We start from the raw sequence: 21,968 nt of genomic DNA, 5'->3' as shown, positions 1-21,968 counted from the left end.
CAGCTTGTTTTCTGAAGTCGTTATAGATTTATATTTAAATTAATCTTCTTTCTTTATAGAAACTAAGTGCATAAGCACATAATACTGTTATGTTTTCAATGTTTATTTCTACTGTTAACTATATATGAATACATTGCATATCTATTTTTAGGTACTAATAACATTGGTTGTGATTAGCTTGGGACATGCAACAAAAGGTGTAAAAAAAAAGATGGACTTGTATCAATACACTTTAGGGATTAAAAAATAAATAAATGGGAAGACTCCCCCCCCCCCCCCCCCACCATTTGCCAAGCAGATTGAAGACTAGACCCATGTTTATACTAGTAAAATTTTCTTATAATTTTATAATTATATACCCTGTTATCTCAAATTTTTGTTATATTTACAGACCTGTCATGGGTAATGAATGACTTCCTGATGTCTGGTGCTGAGACACCACCACCATGCACCACCACCACCATGCGGCAACACCATGCACCATGTGGCCACCAATCATCAACTAGCATTGTTTTTTTTTGTAGCCTTCAATGGCATGAATCAAATTTTGCGGAATAAAATCCTTGTACATTGTTTATCTTGTCTTTGTATTTTTGTTTAATTTAATGTAACGTGAAGTAAAGTAGCTTTTTAAGAACTTTTTAAAGCGGGTAATGTCTAGTTATCTGTGCCATAGTTCCTGGCTTGCTTCAGTACTCATTAGATTTGATCTCAGTTTTTAACAACCTGTAAATCACACATGTAGTTGGGTTTGAACTAAATACTTAGATATTCTAGAACTACACATTACGCCCTTCCCGGTGTCCGGGGTCAAACTTTCGATTTGCACCCCCCACTCAAACTTTTGATTCGTAATTTGCAGACCCCCCCCTGAAACTTTCAATTTACACCCCCCCCTCTTAAACTTTCAATTTGTCTTTCAAACTCATTTTGGCGCCCCCCCCCCCCCCCCCCCGAGGTCGGCGCCCGGGGACATATGCCCCACCGCCCCCCCCCCTCGCTACGCCACTGCATTACGCCTTCCACCCCCTACCCTACTGACCCAGCAACATTGTCTTCACAAGTCACCCTAAAATTACATCTGCTGTAAAGTATTTGGTAAGCATTTAAGGAAGCTGGTAGTGCAAGACGGCTAATCTATAAGTCTAGAGTTTGGATCCCAGGCTCAAGTCAATAGGAAGCTCCAGAGTCCAACCTGGTCTGAGTACCTGACTCAAGTTAATGAAACAAAGGTGGCGGAGGTCACTGAAACAGATGGACTCTACTTCATCTGCCCTGTGTCTACTAAAGCAGGAGATGTTGAAAGGAAGCTAGGTAAAAGTGTAGTTTGTGTCTAGCGATGCTGCCAGTTGTATAAACATAAGTCAGACCTGCTTATTGCGGACTGTAAAAATGTGCCACCTAATGTAGGCCTACAAAAATCATTGTAAACTTTAAAAAAATCAAAACAAAAGGAATAACTTTTTTCAAATTTTATTTCTAAACAAACTTTTGGCACAGAACACATTTGAATAAACCTATTTACTATTGATGAAAACATAACATTATACCTTAAACTTGCACACTAACAATTTTACAGCTGAAATAAGAATAGGCCTAAAATTATATATTAAAATACTTGCAAAGAATATTTTGCGTTATAGGAATATTGGCCTAGGAATATTGGCCGCATGATGTTGAAATTTTTTTTTTGCCCAACTCTTTGTAATTTGGACAGTCTACTATAAGTGAATAACTTTTGGTTTATAAATATAATGCACATGAGTAAAAGATTAAACTATACATCACAGCTGTTTTCAAGAACAGTTTAGTCATGGTCCCACATTAAGATAATAAACATCAATTCAACTATTGTAAATACAGAATGAAGATGCTCTTAAAATGTAGGCTTTTAAGGACATTCAATTTTGAAGACTGCTGGTAGATGGTAAATAAAATAAAAAATCAACTCACAATTAATGCTGTAACTTAATTTGAAAGTGATTGTCAATATAAAAATTTGAAGTCATGGTCAGTATAGGGAGAGTCAAACTGAGAGTTAAATAGATCTGATGAAATAAATATGATCACAGCATGCAAATAGCATGGTCCAGATATCATTGTGCTGGATGCACCATGTCTGGGGTGAGAATTCTAATAAATGTGGACATTTTAACCTAGACTGATGTGCTGCAAGGACAGGGGCTCAACCATGTCTTCCCACAAGCATGCAAGATAGTATGGTTTGTAGTCCGTTATTTGCCCTTTAAGTGAATCTGGTTTTAGCCAGACACACAACCTCAATCAGTAGATTTTTTTTGCACAGAAAATACTTTCAACTGGGCTTACACCATGCCTCATTTTTATTAAACCCTTAAATTTTTAGAATAAACCTTTGAATAATAGTTTTATTTTAAATATTTTTTTTTACACAATACATTTCATACTAAAAATATAAATAGGGAATTTGGCTGTAAGGAATAGAATAGTTGTAAAGGCTTATAAAAAATATCACAGCTTCCAAATAATGAAATTGTTTTTTTATACAACATCACATTCTCAGGCTAGAGAAGAACTTTGAAAATAATGTTAAACAATAGAAATAAGCTGGTACAATATGGCTTAACATTCTTGCTATATAAAATAATAAATTATTAATATAAAAAAGGTACATTAAAAATGTCAATATTCTTGAGACTACCATTGTATGGCACAAAAAAGACATTTTAATTTAATAAGAGATCAACTAAAATAAAACAAAATTAACTTTTAAATTGATGTATATACATTTTAAATACAAATTCATCGGTATAATTTTAACACATTTTATGTTACAAATACATCGGTATGATTTTAATATACTATTTTATTATACGATCTGAATTTATCGCCTTTTGATGAAAGCTGAGTGGACGAGTCTGACTTTACCACTGGGAGCACCAGGCATAGACAAGCTACTTTTGGCACCCCCAAAGTCTCTGGCACCAAACCCGTCGCCATGTATCCCACCTGTCCTGTTGGAGTCCAGCATTGAGAGAACAGATGCCACATTTTTTAAACTCACTGGCGCTGTTTTTGGCCGGGGTATTTTGGGAAAAGCTTGGGTGAACCACACCTCGTAATCGTCCACGGACATGTCCACTATTCTAGCCCGGCAGAACTCGATGGCGGCCGAGATGTCAGGGTTGCAGATCTCCCAGTGCCTCAGGCCTTCCAGAACCTTCAGGAATTTCAGAACACTTTGTTTGCTTGAACTCTCCACCTGAAGGATCAGACAGACATATTCAATTACTAAGTTCTAAATGGTTTCATTTAGAGGATATATAGGCTACATTTTACAATAAATTACAAAGTTCTAAATGGTTTCATTTAAAGGAAATATAAGCTACATTTTACATTGAATAGAATATTACCTAACGACAAAATTAAATTTTGAAATATTTGAAAACACATATGAAAAAAATATTAAAAGTACCCAGAACTGAATTTTTTCAAAATTCGTCATTTCATTTAACTATTTTAAAGGACAGAATATTTATTTTAAAAAGTTTTAGGCTCGCAGAATAGGCCTACTCATAATTCTAAAAAACCCACTTAAATAGAGAAACGATGTTATAACTATCCAATTTACATTTGAAATATATTGCATTTCAGCTCTGAACTTCAAGTTAAATAAAATCTATAATATAATTTAAAAGTTTTATATTCAATATTTGCAAGATTTTTTAAAGTAATTTTTAACACAAATTATGTCTGTAAAACAGTATTTTCCCTAAAATATGTTTACTTAGGTATACAAAAAATTAAAAAGAATAAATATGGTTGGATGCTATTGTAAGGGAAAGGGTAAAATACTAAATTTTATCAAGAATCAGGGTCTAGAACTCTATGTGGCTAAATTTTAGAGTTGGACCAGAGTGACTCCCTTGTTAATTAACAGTAATAAAGGCACACAAAATCTCACTTCTAAATTGGTAGCACATAGATAGCACATGCAAATGACAAAAAAAACAACAACCTCCAGGTGTCTTAATTATAAAAAAATGCATATGCAATTTCAAAACTAAATACAAATGTACAATGGTGCTAAGAAATTAAGTTCAACTTCAAGTAAATCATCCCCTTTATTTTGAATTGCTGAAGTTAAAAGATTTTTTAAAATATTATTTTTATAAATGAAATTGAAAAATTATCTATTATAATTTAAAATTAAGTGAGTTTGATATAGGCCCAAAGCTTTTTTTAATTATCAGTTATTCTACCTCGTTTGTTATGACATTTCAGTATTTCCATGATTAGTGTGGAATAAATATTTAGTCTAATTGTTTAATGTTACCCTATCCCCCACACCTAAATATATTTGGTATGTTAGTCTAAAACGTTAATTAGTTATTGCCTAAAATGTGAAGATTAACGGGGAAGGCTCCGGTAAAAAAAACTTTTTTAATACTCGTTAGAAAACAGTTATTTCTTTACAGCTTTATCAAGATGCATCAGCATATGCATTTCCACTAAAAAAAATTGGTAGAAAAATCTTGGTAACTATGACAACAGCGGCCGTCTTGAAAAATTAACCCCTTCGTAGGTTTTCCACCATTCATAAAATATTACATTTTAAGCCTAATAAACAATTAATTCATAATCTTCTTCCATATTTTGGGGCACTCAGCTAAAAATTTTAAGTGCATATCTTCAAACTAATTTTTTATGAATTTTCAAAATTTGTGTCCGTTCAAAACACTTAACTTTGGGGAATTTTGGGGCATTAAAACTAGTGTTTTGAATGGACATCAATTTTGAAAATTTATAAAAAATTAGTTTGAAGACATGCACTTAAAATTTTCAAGATGGCTGCCATTGTCATAGTTACCAAGATTTTTCCACCAATCTTTTTAGTGGAAATGCATATGCGGATGTATCCTAAAAAATAACTGCTTTCTAACGAGTATTAAAAAAGTTTTTTTTTTTACCGGAGCCTTCCCCCTTAACAGTTTGATTTAGAGAATTTTTAACACACAGTAAATATATTAACCTATACTTATTTAACCTATACTTTTACCTATACTAAAAAAAATTGGCTTATGTGTGGTTTAAAATCAGGGAAATAAATAATTAGCTTGTCATTGAAAAAAACAAAATTAATAAATAATTTTTCGAAAAAATGTTAGCTATAAACCACATTTTAAAAACATATTAGCCATATAAATCACATTTCACACGAGAACAATGAAAGCTTAAAAAAGCCGGGATTTCAAGGAGTGTATACAAGGGTGTCAGTAGAATATAGATTCACACACAAATATTTCAAGTTAAAGCAATCTAAAAACATACTCCTTCATCTTCATTCATCACCTACAAAATACAAAAAAGTTGCAACAAAATACAGTAAATACTACAATTATTTGCTCAATGTGTTCTTGGTAAATAAAGAAGTAAACAAAAATATATTTATGTTTATATGATAGTATCTGTGAATTGATACCATTTAATGAGCTAATTTTAATAGCATTACATAAAAACAGCTCTAACTATTTAAAGAAACAATTACCAGTCCATATTTCCCAAGTTTTTGAATGACTATTTTGTAATACCATAAATCTTTTACTTCAACTGGAAGGCTGTTGATTAAATCTGTATACCTATACAAATTAATATAAACAAACTTATTAATCATAAATTAACCAACCAAAATAAAACTGAATATCAAACTGTTTTTTTTACCAAAAATCAGAAAATCCTCTTGTTGTATTTAAATTTTAAAAATCAATTAACTAACAACAAACTTTGTTTTAAAAAAAACTTTAAATCTGTTCAAGGAAAAAAAAAACTGTTTTAAACTAAAAATCAAATACATGAAAATATTTTATCACAAGAAAATAACTTACAAATGAAACAAAATGATTAGCATGTAAAAATCAAACAAGATAAAATTAAATAACAATTGATAGTACTAAAAACCAGCTGATCAAATAGTGTTTAACTGTTCGTTAACTAATATTTTGTTAATAAGTTAATTATATAATCCAAAAAGGAAATTTGCTGGTTTAAAGTAGGAAAGTTCTCTTTCAAGCTTAACGTTCCATGTGTCAATTGAAGTAGAGTTCACCTGTTCCAGTGACCTCTGCATAATGAAGTCATATGTGGTCAGCACACTTTACTTTGCTTGCATGAGTTAGGTACTTATCAGAGCTGGGTGGACTCAGAGATATTCTACAGAAATGAACCCGGATTCAAAGTCGAGACTTTCAGGTTAGCCATTGTATGCTCTACCATACATAAATAAGTAAATTTATAAAACAATAGAAACAAATAAACCAAATAAATAAATTTATAAATGAAATAAATATGAACATCATTAATTAAACAAATGACTGACCAGCTTCCCCTGAAGGATGACTGTCGTCTGAGATCCTCCGGTCTCACCACCATCCTGTCCCCATTTTTCCTCATGGCATCCACTGCCCTGTGGAAGCTGAGGTGCTTTGTTTTCAGGCAGGTAAATTTGTTTTGGCATTTTGCCAATCTCTCCCTGGATTCATCAAAACAAAATTTTTATCAATCTCAGCACTAAATTAACTATAGCAGTGTTTTGCAAATTTTTTTTTTTTTTTTTTTTACCCCTGTTGGTTTTAAATAATGTTTGGGTCATTGATTAATTAACACTACTTAAAAATGCCGAGAATCCTTACAAGTATCCCACTGTATCCTAAAGTTTTTGTTAAAATGGTGTTAGTTGATACTGAAACTTTGCTAATACCACTGTCTTAACCCTAATGCTGACCCCATATTCCTAACCTTGGACCAAAAACGGTGGAAAAAAAAATATTTGCTAAGTCACTTCAGATTTCATTTACGGAAATTTAAAAAAAATCTTTATTGTTGGGTAATTTTAGGATTTTCTATTGTTTTCTGTTAAAAGATTTTTAAAAATAGGCATATATCTTTTTGAACAAAAATGTGTAAAATACTGTTGACTGCCACATTATTAACCAGCCTGTAAAAAGAACTCATTTTAAAAAAAGTTTACTCATCACACAATGAGAACCAAAATGAGCTCACCTGTCCATTTGCTCCAGTATATCATGCAAGGTCATGGCTTTTTCATCTTGCACCTCTTTAAATTTGTTGTGGAGATTTTTATTGAGATGCATGTATTTCTCACTCAGTTCCACCTGCTTGTGTGTTTCTGCTGGACTGTGGAATTATGGAAGACTGCCTGATCACCATATCTAATTGTATAAACTCTACAATGTTCACAATTGAAAACACAAGGATGGAGGCTTGTTACAGAAAAATGAATACCTTTTATGTGTGACGTTTGAGTCAGAATCTTTAGATTCCTCCTGTTGGTCTGCTGGCTGGAATAAAAAAAGCACAGACATAAATAGCAACATCACACCATCAGTCTTCCTTTTCAGTTGCAGCTTTTTATTTTATAAGAGCATCAATGAGGTGTCAATATTACAATTTGAAGAAAGTAAATACCCACTAAATTTTGACTTCTTTGAATGATTGACTATACCTGATTTGAGGCCTTAACAAACATTTACTTGCACTCCTACTTACCAAGAAGACAGGTACTCAACAAAGTTGTGAAGACTTAGTAACAATATGTGGACTTTCAATTTCATACTTATTATGACAAAAGGTTGGCAATACTTTATTTTAACTAAAATTTAGTGCTATGAGGTGTGGTAAGCCTGGTTTTAAAATTCAAAGAGAGGTAGAAACAAGTGTTTCTATATGTTTTGTGACAAAAAGACCCATAAACAGTTCAACTTTACTAGATCAAGGCAGGTAATTCAGGTAGCTCTGTTGTTTGACTTACCAGGTTTAATTTGTTTTGTACTTTTGGTAAAGATGTGGCCTCGCTGAAAGCATAAAAAAAGATATTTAATATTGACAAATAGAAATTTTTTTTATGCTTACAGAAAATTTTAAATATTTATCTAAACTTTGAACAAACAAGAGTTCATACTTACATTGTTTGTTTTTGCCCGTCATTTGTTGCAAGTGTTGGGTCTGCTGGAGCAGCTTCAACTTCTGCTCCAGCAGCTCTCAGCTTTTCTTCTTCCTTTTGGGCTTCTCTGCGCAGGCTATCATAATATTCGTCAAGAAATTTAAACACACCTGGTCAGATTGAAAATTTTAACACATTTTTTTTTTCAAAATTTGAAATCAGGTTGCTAAAACATTCTATGTAGATTTCCAAATCCTTCGTTACAATGTAGAAGAGGAAAATGCAATGTGATTAATTTTTATAATTACAAGTCAATATCTTAAGCAATTATTTTCATCATCTAGGAAGGGCCAATAGGCATCTACAGAAGTTATTTTTTATTTTAACTAACAGGCCTATTCAAGGTTAAATTTTCCATGCATGGAAAAGTGTGAATAGTTATTCTTTTTACAATTACATACTACTAGGGGGTCTGCGTAGTCGAGTTGGTAAAGCTGATGGTTGCTAAACCGAAAAGTCTCGAGTTTGAACCCTCTGGCAGATAGGCCCGTTAGTTGGAGACATCCACTCTTCTAGGAGAGACAATCCAAAATTACAAAAAAACTGTTGCCTTGTAGTTTGTTCTTGGTTGGATAAAGGCTATGGAAGCAAATCCAGAAAGAAAATGCGGCTGAAATTGGAGTAAATGGCCTCAATGGTGCATTACCAGTTGACACGTGTACTAACTTGTATTGGAGGAGATCCCTTCCAACACTAAAATTAAGAACAAAGAAGAAGAAAATACTACAATGAATGACTTATAAAAAATTATTCCTTACTTAATTTGTGAGCTGAGTCTTCTTCTAGATCTTGGGGCGTGTCTGTCCTACTTTCAGAAAGAGGCTGGGGTGTCTCAGACCTGCTGTCAGGCAGCTGATCCCTAGGGTTGTACTGTGGTGCCCCGCCTAATGTGTTCACCTTTGACAATACACACTACATCATTATAGCTAGTAAAACAAGTTTGTGTACAGGCGGGGAGGAAAAGTTTCAAGCAAATCAAAAGTTATTTCTTTGGTGGTTGGTTGTTGGTTAGTAGGTGTGGAGTCACTGGGTGGTTACATAGTCATAAACATAATCAACATAGCCAAAACATCATGAACATAATCAACATAGCCAACACATCATAAACATAATCAGCATAGCCAAAAAATCATGAACATTATCAACATAACCAAAACATGAACATAACAACCAACATATGCAAAACACCATTAATATATCCATTACGGCCAAAACATGAACATTACAAACAACATATGCAAAATACCATTAGCATATCCAGTATGGCCAAAACATGAACATAACAAACAACATAGCTGAAACATCATCAACATGACCAACATAGATGAAACACCATTAACATATCCAGTATGGCCAAAACATGAACATAACAACCAACATAGCCAAAACATCATGAATGTAATCAGCACAGCCAAAAAAAAATCATGAACATAATCAACATAGCGAAAACATGAACATAACAACCAACATAGCTGAAACATCATAAACATGAACAACCAACATAGATGAAACATCATAAATATAATCAGCATAGCCAAAAATATCATGAACATAATCATGAACATCATCAACATGAATAGCCAACATAGATGAAACATCATGAACATATCCAGTAAAACCAAAACATGATCATAGCAACCAACATAGCTGAAACACCATCAACATAACAAACATGATTATCACCTGTGATGAGGAACTGCTGGGGCTAAGACTAGGTTGTAATGACATCCGTGGGTTGGCTAAAAATTTCGTGGAGCGAGAAAATCTGTGGAATCTTGTGACGCTGATTTTTTTGCCAGTCTGTTTTGTTAAAGGAATGGTGTATATATATAAATGTATCAAGAATGCAAACATGTTGACATGTAAAAATAAAACATTTATTTTACAATAATTATTATTACAAAGTTTTATACTTTTAGAATTTATATGTAAACTTTCATATTTGTATATTGTGTATTTAAAAATCATGTTTTAATTTTATATTCCTGTAAAATATATCTATAAATAGGACATAGTATATAAATAGAGGATTGGAAAATTAACTCTCTAGAGAGAGCAATGTTGTAGTTTTTTTAAAAACACATATTTTTATAGAGAGGAAAAAGGTAGGAAAATTCAAGATTTTGGTTACTGACAACATAAATTTTATATGTTAAAAATTAGAAAAAGAAATACGTTCTAAATATAGTTTATAATATAAGATTTGTTTCAAACTTGTCTGACAGTCTATCCCAAACTGTTCTTTAATCTACTGCTAACACTCCTCTCATGAAACTGTACCTTGTTAATGTTAGAATTACTCAGCCATTTGTCCCAATCCAATGTTTCTGCTCTCTTCTCTTTATTTTTTTTTATTTTCAAGCCACCAATTTCTTGCTCTCTATAGAAATAAAAAATCAATTCAGAAATAAAAATTTTTGTCTTCAAAGTGGTTAAGTGATTTATAAGCAGTAAAAGTATTCATTTTTTAATAGCTTTAGAGATTAATCACAGATCGTAGAAGCAAACAGAAAATTAATTTTAGAAATGTAATATTACCAAATTACAAATAAAAAATGATTTTTTTACCACTTACACTAGCCTCAAACAAGTTAAAAATATATAAGCAATAAAATAAATTAAAAAAGATTAAAGAGAATGTTAAAAATATAAGCAACAAAATTACACAAGTTCCCAACAAGTATGTAAGCAACAATATAAAATGTCCAATCTTGTTTTAAAAAGATGTAAAGAACAGCTTACACAAGCTTCCAGCATGTAGATATAGGCCCCATATAACAGTTCTGTTCTATATTCATAGCATCTAGTATCCAGCAGAGAGAACACAACTGACGGAACAATGCAGAACTGGAAAACATTTTTTTTAACATTAATGTTTACTGACGTTTGTTGTGTAAATTATAAATTATGTAAAAGAAAATAAAAGGAGTAAAAGAATAAAAAATTAAAACAGAAATAAATGAGACTCTAACACGAAGAAGATAAATATTTAATTTTTCAAAGATCAACCAGTGTTCAACAAATGTTTTGATGGGGATTGTTACAGAAAATTATTTTTTAATTATTTTAGTCGAATTTTATTGTACATTTTTAAATGTGCAGTAATGTTAGTCTACTTAAGATAAATGCAACACTTATTACGTCGCAAATTAAATACGGGGATTCATTTATATTTTAAAAAAATTATTTTTGAAAATGCTAAATTAGTCAAGAAATAATTGTGACATTATTTAAGGATGACATTTTACTTAATTTTTCTAGATATTGTAACCTATTAAAGTTAGCTTAAATTACCAAATTGTGTTTAAAACGTAGAGATCTATTATTCATTGAACTCTAAGATTATGATTGCCAATGAGAAAGTATGTCACATTTATTTAATATGCTGTTTTTTACTAGAAAGCAAGGAGCTGACCTTAACATACAGTGTTTTCTGTTAATAAAATTTTCAGTTAAATTTAATCTAAAAACTTTAATAAAAAAATTAAGAGTAAAAAAAGTTTAAGTTAAACCTTGAAATGTCATCCTTATTAGAAAAAGCATCTGTGAGGTTGGTGTGCATGGGCGTAAAAGGTCGTGCATTGAGTAGGCGTTTCTTCTTCTTCTTCTCCAGCATGCGTGTTGTTGATGGCTTGGCTGAAACTGGTAGATGACCCCTCCTTAGGGCACTGGTAGGGTTGACAAATTGAAGATTTTTTAAAAATACAACTATCAATAACGTATCTTTAAAAATATTAAATATTTTTAAAAAATTATAAAAAGAATGGAAGCAGGAGTAGTAATAGAAAATAGCAAGTTTAGACAAGCAGTGTTATCTAGATGCCCTAACAAAGACAAACGTTCAAACAGTAATTTGGTAAAGAAAATACAGAAATATACTTACAGTTTGAAAGGACTTGAGACACAAAACCACAGACAAATTATTTTATATAAATCTTATATTTATGCATGAGGGAAGGGGGGTGGGGGTGGGATAAGAAGATAAGATGGAGAATAAATGTTATTCAATAAAATACAGAAATGATGAGAATGCTGAGTTTTGTTTTGGGGGAGTGGGTGGTGGTGTGTGAGGTTTTGTGAATTTGTTTGGTGAACATAAGTATTCTAAAACTGTGTGATCTCAATTATGGATGACCCATCTGTAATTTTAATAGTTTTCATGCTAATGCTTAATCTGTTTAAAAAGTTGAAGTACTGCAAGATTTTATGCGGTAATGGAGACAACTCAGGTTTTTTTAAATATTGACTTAGCCCCCTTTAATGGGTTTCTCACTTTCTTTTATAAACTCAACTAAATAAGACTGTTAATAGTGTTATTGATTACAGGAATTACATTATGATTTGGTTTCTTATCAAATAAAATTTTCCAAAACTATTTAAAACATCTGGTAATTAAAGCAAACTTTCTGTTAAAGGCAAAATGTTTAAAAAACTGTGCATTATATTGGCTGGTGCAAAATATGGCAGAAAAAAGGTTAAAAGCTTAAGAATAATCTCAATAAAATATGTTTAAAAATGAAAAATATATATTAAAAACATACATATTATATCATGAAATATTAATGTTAGAAAAGCTTTTGGTAAACAGAAAAAAAACACTGAGAAATTAAACTTCATTGTAAAAAACAGTATAATTTCATTTTATAAGTATTTTTACAATAAAAAAATTATGCAAAAAGAATAGGCGTATAGATTATGTAGTGAAAAGTGCAATATACAATGAAAAAGAACTTATTCCAAGGAAGGTAATACATAATATTAAAGATCATTATATATTGTAAACAGCATCTGAAACTCTACCTGCTAGATGCATCTGTCTTCCCAGAAGATGATGGAACACCCCTATCTGAATCCTCATCATCACTGAAGTTCATGTCAATGTAACTAAATAGTTGAGAGTTAGTGAATGAAAAGCAACAGACCAAAATGGTGTGCCACATTGGCATTGAAGAGCCAAAATAATAAATCTCATATAAAAATTTCTGTTTCATAAGTGAATAATAATCCCTGTCCCAAATCATGATTGTTTAGGCTATGGTTAGTTATAAAGTATAAATTAGAGCATGTAATCCATTTAATTCAATTTCCTTTAAGGCTTTAAAACTTCACCATAAATGCGTTTTTAAGTTAGATCTTCAAACTGGGTATTTTTTGCTAAGTACTAGTGCCAACATTTGATGACTATTATATCAGGGTGTCTAAACAAGTTTGTGCAATCACTTCCATTCTCCCCCCCCCCCTCTCCTCCCCAAAATTAATTGCACATCATGAAAGATTGTTCCCTCCCCTAAGTCATAAAAAATTTTCCCACATAAAATGACAATGACTTTAACAAAAAAATTAACTTTATATAACACCCCCTTAAATCTCCCCCAAACACCAAATGACTACTAAATTAGAGTAACATCGTTTATGCAGTTTAGCATAAACCTACTTATCATTCAATTTTAAACTATTAAGATGAACTGAATGTGCATTAATATTATTATATAGTAAATATTCATAGCCTCATAATTTGCGCAGATATTGGTGGCAGATGAAATGATCAGGATATATTATAAAAAAAAATTGATTGCAAGAAATAACCTGCAAATAAAAATAGCCCCACTGAACTGTATGTTGGTTAAATTGAAACGATAAGCAAAATTTAAAAACTAGTTTTAAAATAGGTGAACATTTTTAGAAATATTTAAAAAAAAAAGAAATCACACATTATCTAAACTAAAAAAATATCTAAGCATGCAATAGTAATGGAAATTTTATATTCTACTAAAACAATTATGTGAAGATTTTAAAAGTGTATTCTATAGTTTGCAAAAAAAAAAAATGAACACATTATTAGTAAAACTATTCAAATTGCTTTATAACAATTAAAAATAAGTCTTTACAATAAAAATAACACTTTATTAAGAAAAAAGTGACATTTAAGCCCAGATAAAAACTTACTTCTCTAGATCAGAATCCCTCTCTAAATCGTCTTCTGGCTCTGTATCTTCATCACTAGAACTAGTTACTCTAGGAGGTTGCCATTCTGTGCGGGAGCGCTCTAATTTTCTCTTCAATTCAGCTTCCTTAGCTGCTTTCTTTTAGAACAGTTGAAAAAATAAATTTATTTTACTAATTCTCTGATCAAATAATATTAAGGTTTTACTCTCATTTTGAATGGGCTGAAAGAAAGGCAAGCTGATCTTCGTTTACTAATTCTTATAAAAATCTTCATTAAACCCTATTTCACATGGGAATTTTACACTCACTACTTCAAAAATACATACTTCACATGTAATTATATCAAAACATTTTTTTTTACCTTGGAGTATCGTTCTTGTTTTATCATGTGAAACAGACCATGGCCGAGTTGGACATTTCGAATCATTGCCCTTGAAATTCAAATATTTCAAAAGTATAAAAAAAGGGAACAAAAAAAATTTAAGCTTTCATTTTAAATATTTTAACATTTTATTTTATAAAAAAAGTGATATTACTGTTTACTTTAGTCTTTGATGTGAAATACATGACATTTTATTGATTAAATTGATCAAAACTGCTTGAGACATTTATTCCCCAGACTTACCTCCCTTTCACAACTTCTTTATTCAAAGTATTTAAATCTTTTTTTGTCCTCTTTAAAATGAATTTTGCTACATTCTGGATAATAGAAAATTTTGGTTAGCGAGAAAATAATCTTGGCTTTTATAGTAAGTAGTATTGTTCCCTTTCAAACCTGGTGGTCTACGGGGCAAGTAAAGGAGGGTTCATTTGTTTCTGTGACCTCGGCATATGAAGGGAAAGTGTGGTCACCACTATGCTCAGCCACCATTACTTACCCTAACGTGAGTTAGGTACCCATCAGAGCTGGTTGGACTCAAGGACAGTCCACTGACTTGTACCCAGATTCGAACTAGAGACTAACGGGTTAGCAGTCCAGCTCTCTACCACTAGGCCACTCCGTCCCTTCATGAGCTTTTATAGGCCTACATAATTACATTCTAAGCAGTAGTATCATAGATACCAGTTTAAGCTAGTCGTATTCTCACCATAGTATCATAGATACCAGACTAAAGCCCTGTACTCACCACAGTGACCTGTGCAGCATCCTGGAATGCCATCAGTGATGGAGGCTCTGGCTCTGTAGTAGGTTCCACAGCCACTACTGCCCTGCTCTGTTCATTCTAGTAACAATCAAAACATATAAGGAAAACATTATGTAAACAACAGAAGATCCCCACTATTAAGTTTCTATTCTGTTGCCATTTCAGCCAACATGGTTTGTTTAGGCCTACTTTGAATTGTTTATTTAAATTTTAAAAAATGTTAGATAAAATAGTAGGGATACTTGCCGTGTTAATGTAGAAAATGATTACATTTAAAGGTCTTTCTTTCACTATTTTAGTTTAGTTTCAAATTTTAACAACAAAAACAAATCAATAAGCCATTAGAAAAATCTTGTAAGGCATCTTAACTAGATCCATATTTTCTCTATATGTCACATCCTAACAAAAATAAGTATTCCAGATTTCATTATTATAGTTTAGAGTAAAAAATTTAACAACAAAATCAAAACAAGAAGAACGGCATTAGAAAAAGCTTGTAAGAAAGACATCTTAACTAGATCCATATTTTCTCTATATATCACACCCAAACAAAAGTAAGTATTCCAGATTTCTATCTTAAGAAACTGAGTTTCTTACTCACAAAATGTATTTCAACTGTAGGATTACTAAAAATAGTATCACAACTGACCTCATCCCATTGTCCAAGAGTACTCAGCACCATCACCCTGTTGTCCAGGTAAACTGGGTCACCAACTGCCTTATAAGGCTGATGAATATGGGCATAGAACCCCTGCTCAGACAGCTGCTGTTTCCTGCGGTCATAGTTACACTTCCAGACTTCCTCTCTGGTGGGCGTGTAGGGGTTGAGGAACGAGTCACACCTGGCCTGGAGCTTGAGGCCTTTTTGACTTGGTATCGGCAGCGGAACAGATTTGACGTAACTCTTTGGGTCCCGGCTGGGCATTTTGTTAGCCAGTGATCTGTTAGAGGTAGACCTGAAAAATTTATTCAGAGAAATTTAGTTTTTTTTAACTATCAGATTGTTTTTAAAAATGTGTTATTTAGTTAACTAACAGTTTTTGAAAATTTAGTTAATAAAAACATAGTTTTTAAAAATGTAAGCCATTTCAACATAAAAATAGTTTAAAGATTGTTGCATTTTATTTCATCAATAAAATTAAGTCAATGGCCAAGCTATTCAACTTGTAATCCTTTAAACTCTACTTGTCATCTGGAAGCATATTTTTAATAATGAAATATTGATTTATTGACTTTTTTGTCTGAGAAAAATATAAATAGAACATTTTAAAATGTGCCAGCAGTTCAGTTTCCCCATGAAATAAAATAGTTTTAATCTAAAAATCTGGAAAATTCTGGCATATAGGCATATATATCAATATGCCAGAATTAAATAATAATAATAATAATAATAATAATAATATATAGGCCCTTTTTATCCTGTAAACTTGGCCATGGACCAAAAGTATATAAGCTTCAGATTTGAATAAATTATACAGCTAAAAATGGACCTCTTCCACATTTTAAAATGTTATTACTTGCAAAATGAAAATTGCAAGATTTTTAGTAGTGTGCATAGAAAATATCCCATGAGAATTTACTCCAACTCCTTTCACAATTAAAAGACTTTCAACAAAATGTTCAAATTAATTCATGTTAATTAAGCACATAATTACATTTACACTTAAAATAATGTATTCTTGTTTTAAATCTCTGTTACTGACTGCAGTCGTGTGGAGGTCACTATCTATTATTTTAAATAATTTAATTTAGTGATAACTTTAATCTTATTTTAAAATTAAATAACATTCAATTAGTTAGCCAATAATTGCAAATATATATTCAATATTCACATAATTAATTATAATTTATTATATATATATAGATCTAGATCTAGGGCATTCTTGTGCCTTAATATTTCATTTTATCAATGATATTAATTTAATAAATTAAATATTTTGTAGAGTCAGATAATCAATCCTCTACCTTACTCTACCTACCAAGTACATCGTCTAAGTCTTAAGCTAAGAGTCTCTAAGACAAAACATTATGTCTTATGACTGATTATAAATATTTATAATCTAACTCTTCTTCTAGATCTAGATCTAGTCTAGTAGTCTACATTTATTGATTCTAATCAATCTAATGATTCTAATCTCAACATTCTCAAGTTGATTTTTATGTGAGCTGTGACATTGCTATTCCTGGATTCCATATTAAAAATTCAAACGAGCTTACATGCCTGTCTGGTTTATTTACACAAGAGAAGACACCGCTAGACAGCAACTCATGTAAAGTAAAAATCAAATAAGATCTTATTCATAGCATAAAAGTTCAATCGAATCAAAATCGATTTGTATTCGAAGATCAGAACATAACACTGACTAGGCCGAAATTAATATAGGATCTAGCAGTCACGTGATAGCATGATTATATTAGCAACAGTAAACACAATGTCGAGTCTGCTCTTCAAGAAAAAAGTTGTAAGGTAAACAACCTGAAATCTCCTGAAGTGGTTACTTCAGTTAGGCAACACCACGCCCTTCTGATTCTGCAGTGGGCATACTTAATACTAAAATAGATCCTATTCCATGACACAAAAATTCTAAAGTAACGTATGTAAAACGAAACAGCACACTACTTACCGTTAACAATAGTCTATTTTAAACTTTTTTCCCCCCTTGTTTTAAAATTTTCACTTTTTAAAAGCCACGCGTATTTAAAGTAGGCTAAATTGATTTCTTTTCACTAGCACGTATAATTAAATCCAGCACGAACGATGCATCAATAAGCCTCCAAACCTTCGAACGCGATGGCGCGAAAAAACAATGGACTTTTACGGTTTTGCAGTTCAATACACAGTGTGGTAACGGCGCATTTTGGTAATTAACTGTGCAAAATCGATACAATTTTTTGTTTACTTCGGCACTCAATCAAACCTGTTTTATTTTGGGAGTCGGATAATATTCCCTCAACAACTGATACCCATGATTGATTCCATTGATTACACATAATATCTGTAATGCGGCGTCCATAGCAACCCCAACAGCTGATTAAACTGATTAAAAACACTCATTAAAAATTAAAAAAAAAACACTCAGAAGGCCTAGCATAGAAAAAAAAAACACATTACGCAACGTCAAACTCATGTGTTGAAGTAGAGGTTGGGGGAGGGGGGGGGGGTGTAGTGACGACATGTAACAATGGTTAGGGCTTTACTAAGAAAACATGTTATGACTTCGCGTTAAAAATGATAAAAGCTACAAGATATTGGCGTAGTTGGGGTGGGGGGAGGTGGGGCAGGGGCTTATAACCAGAGGCGCCCGGGGATAAATCTTTCAATTTGCCCCCCCCTGCTATATTTTGTATATTTATAATTCAAATCTGCAGCTAAAATGAGCTTTTAATTTCTTTCCAACCCATTTTGGAGCCCCTAGGGTCGGCGCCCGGGGACATATGTACCCACCTACCCCCCTTCGCTACGCCTCTGCTTATGACCACCATGGTGATAATTGATAGGGGGAGGCAGGGTAATGACTCCGGAGGTAATGTTGGGGTGGAGGGAAAATCCAATGGGGGGGGGGGGTGGAAGGGGAGGGAAACGGGGTAAAATTGTGAAGTTGCATAAAGTTTGTAATTCTTTCAAATGTGTTTGGGGGTAGGGGATTTTGGAATTATGTGACGTCAAGTTAAGGTGAGGTGACTGGCTTTCTGTGACGACTTGTCAGGTTGGGGGGGGGGGGAGGAAGTAAGTGAGGAGGGAGGGGACGAAATTCGGTTGAAATGAGGTGATATCATTTATGGAAAAAACCAACTCGCCTCAGCCTACCCATTACGGGAGGGGGGGGGGGGGGGGGGGAAAGGGGATTAGCACTTGAACCAATGGGTTAGCCTTGTTTGAATTGCTCGGCTTGTGTTTCCGTTTTAAATTGGAATAATGTTTACAAATACAAAAAGCAATGATGTATAATAAATAGCCTTAACTGTTCTTCTTTTTAATTGTGATGTTGGACGTGATTTCCTCAAACACAATTGAGTATTACGTGTTAACTTGTTACGCGCCATAACGGACGTTGACTCAGATTTCAGCCTGACTTTCTTTTTGGATTTGCTTCCATAACATTAATTTTGTCCAAGGCAGCAGTTGTGTGATTTTGGAGTTTTTTTTTTCTTCTCCAAAATGAGTTGCTATTCCCCGCTATCGAGCCTCATATGCCCGAGGGTTTTGAACTCGGGAATTTTCGGTTTAGCAACCAGGAGCTTTACCGACCCGAACACGCCCTTTATAAACTCTTGATGTTGCTTAATTTGGAACGGGTGTTTGTGGTTTTTACTCAGTGGCGTAGCCAGGATCGTCTCATGGTGGGGGGGGGGGGGGGGTTCAAATTTTTCGATTTGCACCCCCCCAAACTTTCGATTTACACCCCCCTCATACTTTATATATATAGCGAGGGGTCTATGGGGGGTTATGACCCCCCCTAACCCCCCCCCTCTGCCTACGCCACTGTTTGTACTTGACACTGAAGAAAGTAGAAGTCTCTTAAGGACAAACCATTCCTGTACAAGCGTGTACAAGCATTAAGCTCACTTTCACCCACAACATTTTCGATACAACTTTAACTTTCTGATTAAAAGGCCTTAACCATGCATTAATAGAAGTTACTTTATAGTTATACACACTATATACCTTGTAGTATCATTTTTATAACACATGTCTATAATATATAGTTCCTTAGTGGCCAAAAGATAGTAGACATACCCAGTTGAGGGGTCGTCCATAAATGACGTCACACTCGTAGGGGGGAAGAGGGGGTAGGTAATTTTGTGACGGTGTGTGATGAGGGGGAGGGGGTCAGAAGTGCGACGTCATACTTTTACATTATAAAAAAAGCAATGTTAGATAACGAATTTTAGACGTTATTTCGCGTTTTAGAAAACTGTTTTAATAAATTGGAATTGATTAAAATACTCTATTTTGAAAAGGTTCAGACAAGATTTTGAAAAAATATCGATATTAAAAATTTTGAGGGGGGTTGTAGGCTGAGGTGTGAGTCATTTTAGGGGGGGGGGTCTGGCTTTTTGTGACGATGTGTGACGGAGGGGAGGTGGGGAGGTAAAAAATCGTCAAAAAAAGCGTGACGTCATTTATGGGATGACCCCTGATTAAAAAAAGTCTGTGTGTGTGTTGGGGGGGGGCACGGTGTGTATTTTTTTTATAGAGATTGCAGGATGAGGGAATGGGGAGGGGGGGGGGGGGTAATCAAGTGTCAGAACTAACTGTAAAATTATTCATCAATGCCAGCTAGTTCAACTTCAGTGACACCTCATTTTGATGTTTACTGTTAAAATATAGGTCAAGGACTAAACAACTTTTCTCGCAGCTACTATTCTTAAAGATATTATAGAAGAGACTAGCTACTCCAGTCCTCATTGTCGCTTTACAATCAATAGCGGAGTTGCAATAAATGTGTAATACAGGACAAGGAAAAAGTACACCTTTATGGTACTTCTATGCTTCCTGTAAATTGTAAACCTGTCGCGCATTGTATTTTGTAAATGTGCACCGTGCACGCAAAATGCACGTCGCACTCAAGAAGTTGGTCCTTAGGACTTATAGGGGTCATCCATAAATGACGTCACGCTTTTTTGGACGATTTTTACCTCCCCCCTCCCCTCCGTCACACGTCGTCACAAAATCTTCCCCCCCCCCCTAAAAATTGCAGTTGAATTTTTTTTTAAAACATCGATATTTTTCTAAAATCTTGTCTAAACTCTGTCAAAATGGAGTATTTTAATCAATTCCTATTAAAATTTATTAAAACAGTTTTATAAAACGCGAAATAACGGCTAAAATTCGTTTTCTAACATTGCTTTTTTATAATGACGTCGCACCATCTGGACCCCCCCTCCCCTCATTACACATCGTCACAAAATTACGCCCCCCCCCCCTCCCCCTACGAGTGTGACGTTATTTATGGACGACCCCTTAGGGAGATCGTTGCACATCGAAGGTGCATCACTGCACTTTGGTATAGTTCATAACTAGAACCTTTTGTAACCTGTGTCGTCTTGGACCTCACCACGATGTTCTTATTTTTTGGGTTGGTCTTATTATCGAACTTCTTTGTAATACGAACCGTTGTTCTTGCCAGGATAAATAAAGACTGCTAAGTATTTTAAAATGAACTACATTCTTTGTTTTAAAAATGTTTGACATGATCTTTAAAGGAAGTAAAATGCCGATGGCGTATGAAATCCGATACTCTCTCACGGTTGAAATCCAGAAAAAAAATCAATATATAGCTGGCAATGTTTTTTTTTAGCAAACAGCTGATTAAGTTAATAAAAAAAATGAACACATTTTTGAGCTCTATATGGGTAATCCATAAATGTAGTCATACTTTAATTTGACGATTTATTTTTACCTCCCTCGTACCCATCGTCACATCCTACAACCCCCCCCCCCCCGCACAACTCGGACAAAATTATAGTTTTTCCATTTCTTCCTCACCACATATTTTCTGAGGCCTGTCAACATTGAGGGGGCCTATTTTAATTAATGAGTTTACAAAAGTCTTTTAAATCGCGAAATAACAGCTAAAATTCAGTTTCTAATGTAAAAATGCGAGCGTCACACTTTAAAAAAAAACAACCCTCCCGTTTGTCCACGTCGTCATTAAAATCCGACCCCCCCCCCTGAAGTGTGACGTCGTTTATTGAAGACCCCCCACCCCCACCATAAGGTAGATGGAGCATAGATTCTGTTTAGATGGAAGAGTGTCAATCTGTTTTTATTATGCCATTTTAATACCCATCTGTCTGTCATCTTGTTTGTTATCTTTGTGAATTAGCCAAAATTAGAATGTTTGACATCCCTCTCACCCAAACAGTTGCCACAA

At 33.4% G+C, this 21,968-nt stretch overlaps 1 protein-coding gene across 1 annotated transcript; it reads right to left on the bottom strand.

Annotated features, from left to right (window-relative positions):
- Nucleotides 1–1,639: 1,639 nt before the first annotated feature.
- Nucleotides 1,640–16,015, bottom strand: LOC131940172 (coiled-coil domain-containing protein 60-like). The gene is made up of 19 exons (XM_059298796.1): nt 15,740–16,015; nt 15,073–15,168; nt 14,571–14,644; nt 14,307–14,376; nt 13,946–14,082; nt 12,800–12,883; nt 11,512–11,667; nt 10,742–10,846; nt 10,280–10,379; nt 9,683–9,799; nt 8,758–8,896; nt 7,962–8,109; nt 7,808–7,850; nt 7,282–7,337; nt 7,039–7,173; nt 6,356–6,508; nt 5,528–5,618; nt 5,311–5,331; nt 1,640–3,241 (listed from the first exon to the last, which is right to left on the bottom strand). The coding sequence occupies exons 1-19, from the start codon at nt 16,013–16,015 to the stop codon at nt 2,864–2,866; spliced, it is 2,379 nt and encodes a 792-aa protein (XP_059154779.1). The 3' UTR covers nt 1,640–2,863.
- Nucleotides 16,016–21,968: the final 5,953 nt, after the last annotated feature.

This window comes from Physella acuta, unplaced genomic scaffold, assembly GCF_028476545.2.
Source record: "Physella acuta isolate Inbredline_101_S28 unplaced genomic scaffold, ASM2847654v3 ptg000310l, whole genome shotgun sequence".
NCBI classification, from domain to species: Eukaryota; Metazoa; Mollusca; class Gastropoda; family Physidae; genus Physella; species Physella acuta.
The sequence above is the reverse complement of the archived record's forward strand: the minus strand, read 5'-3'. Positions and strand labels throughout refer to the sequence as shown.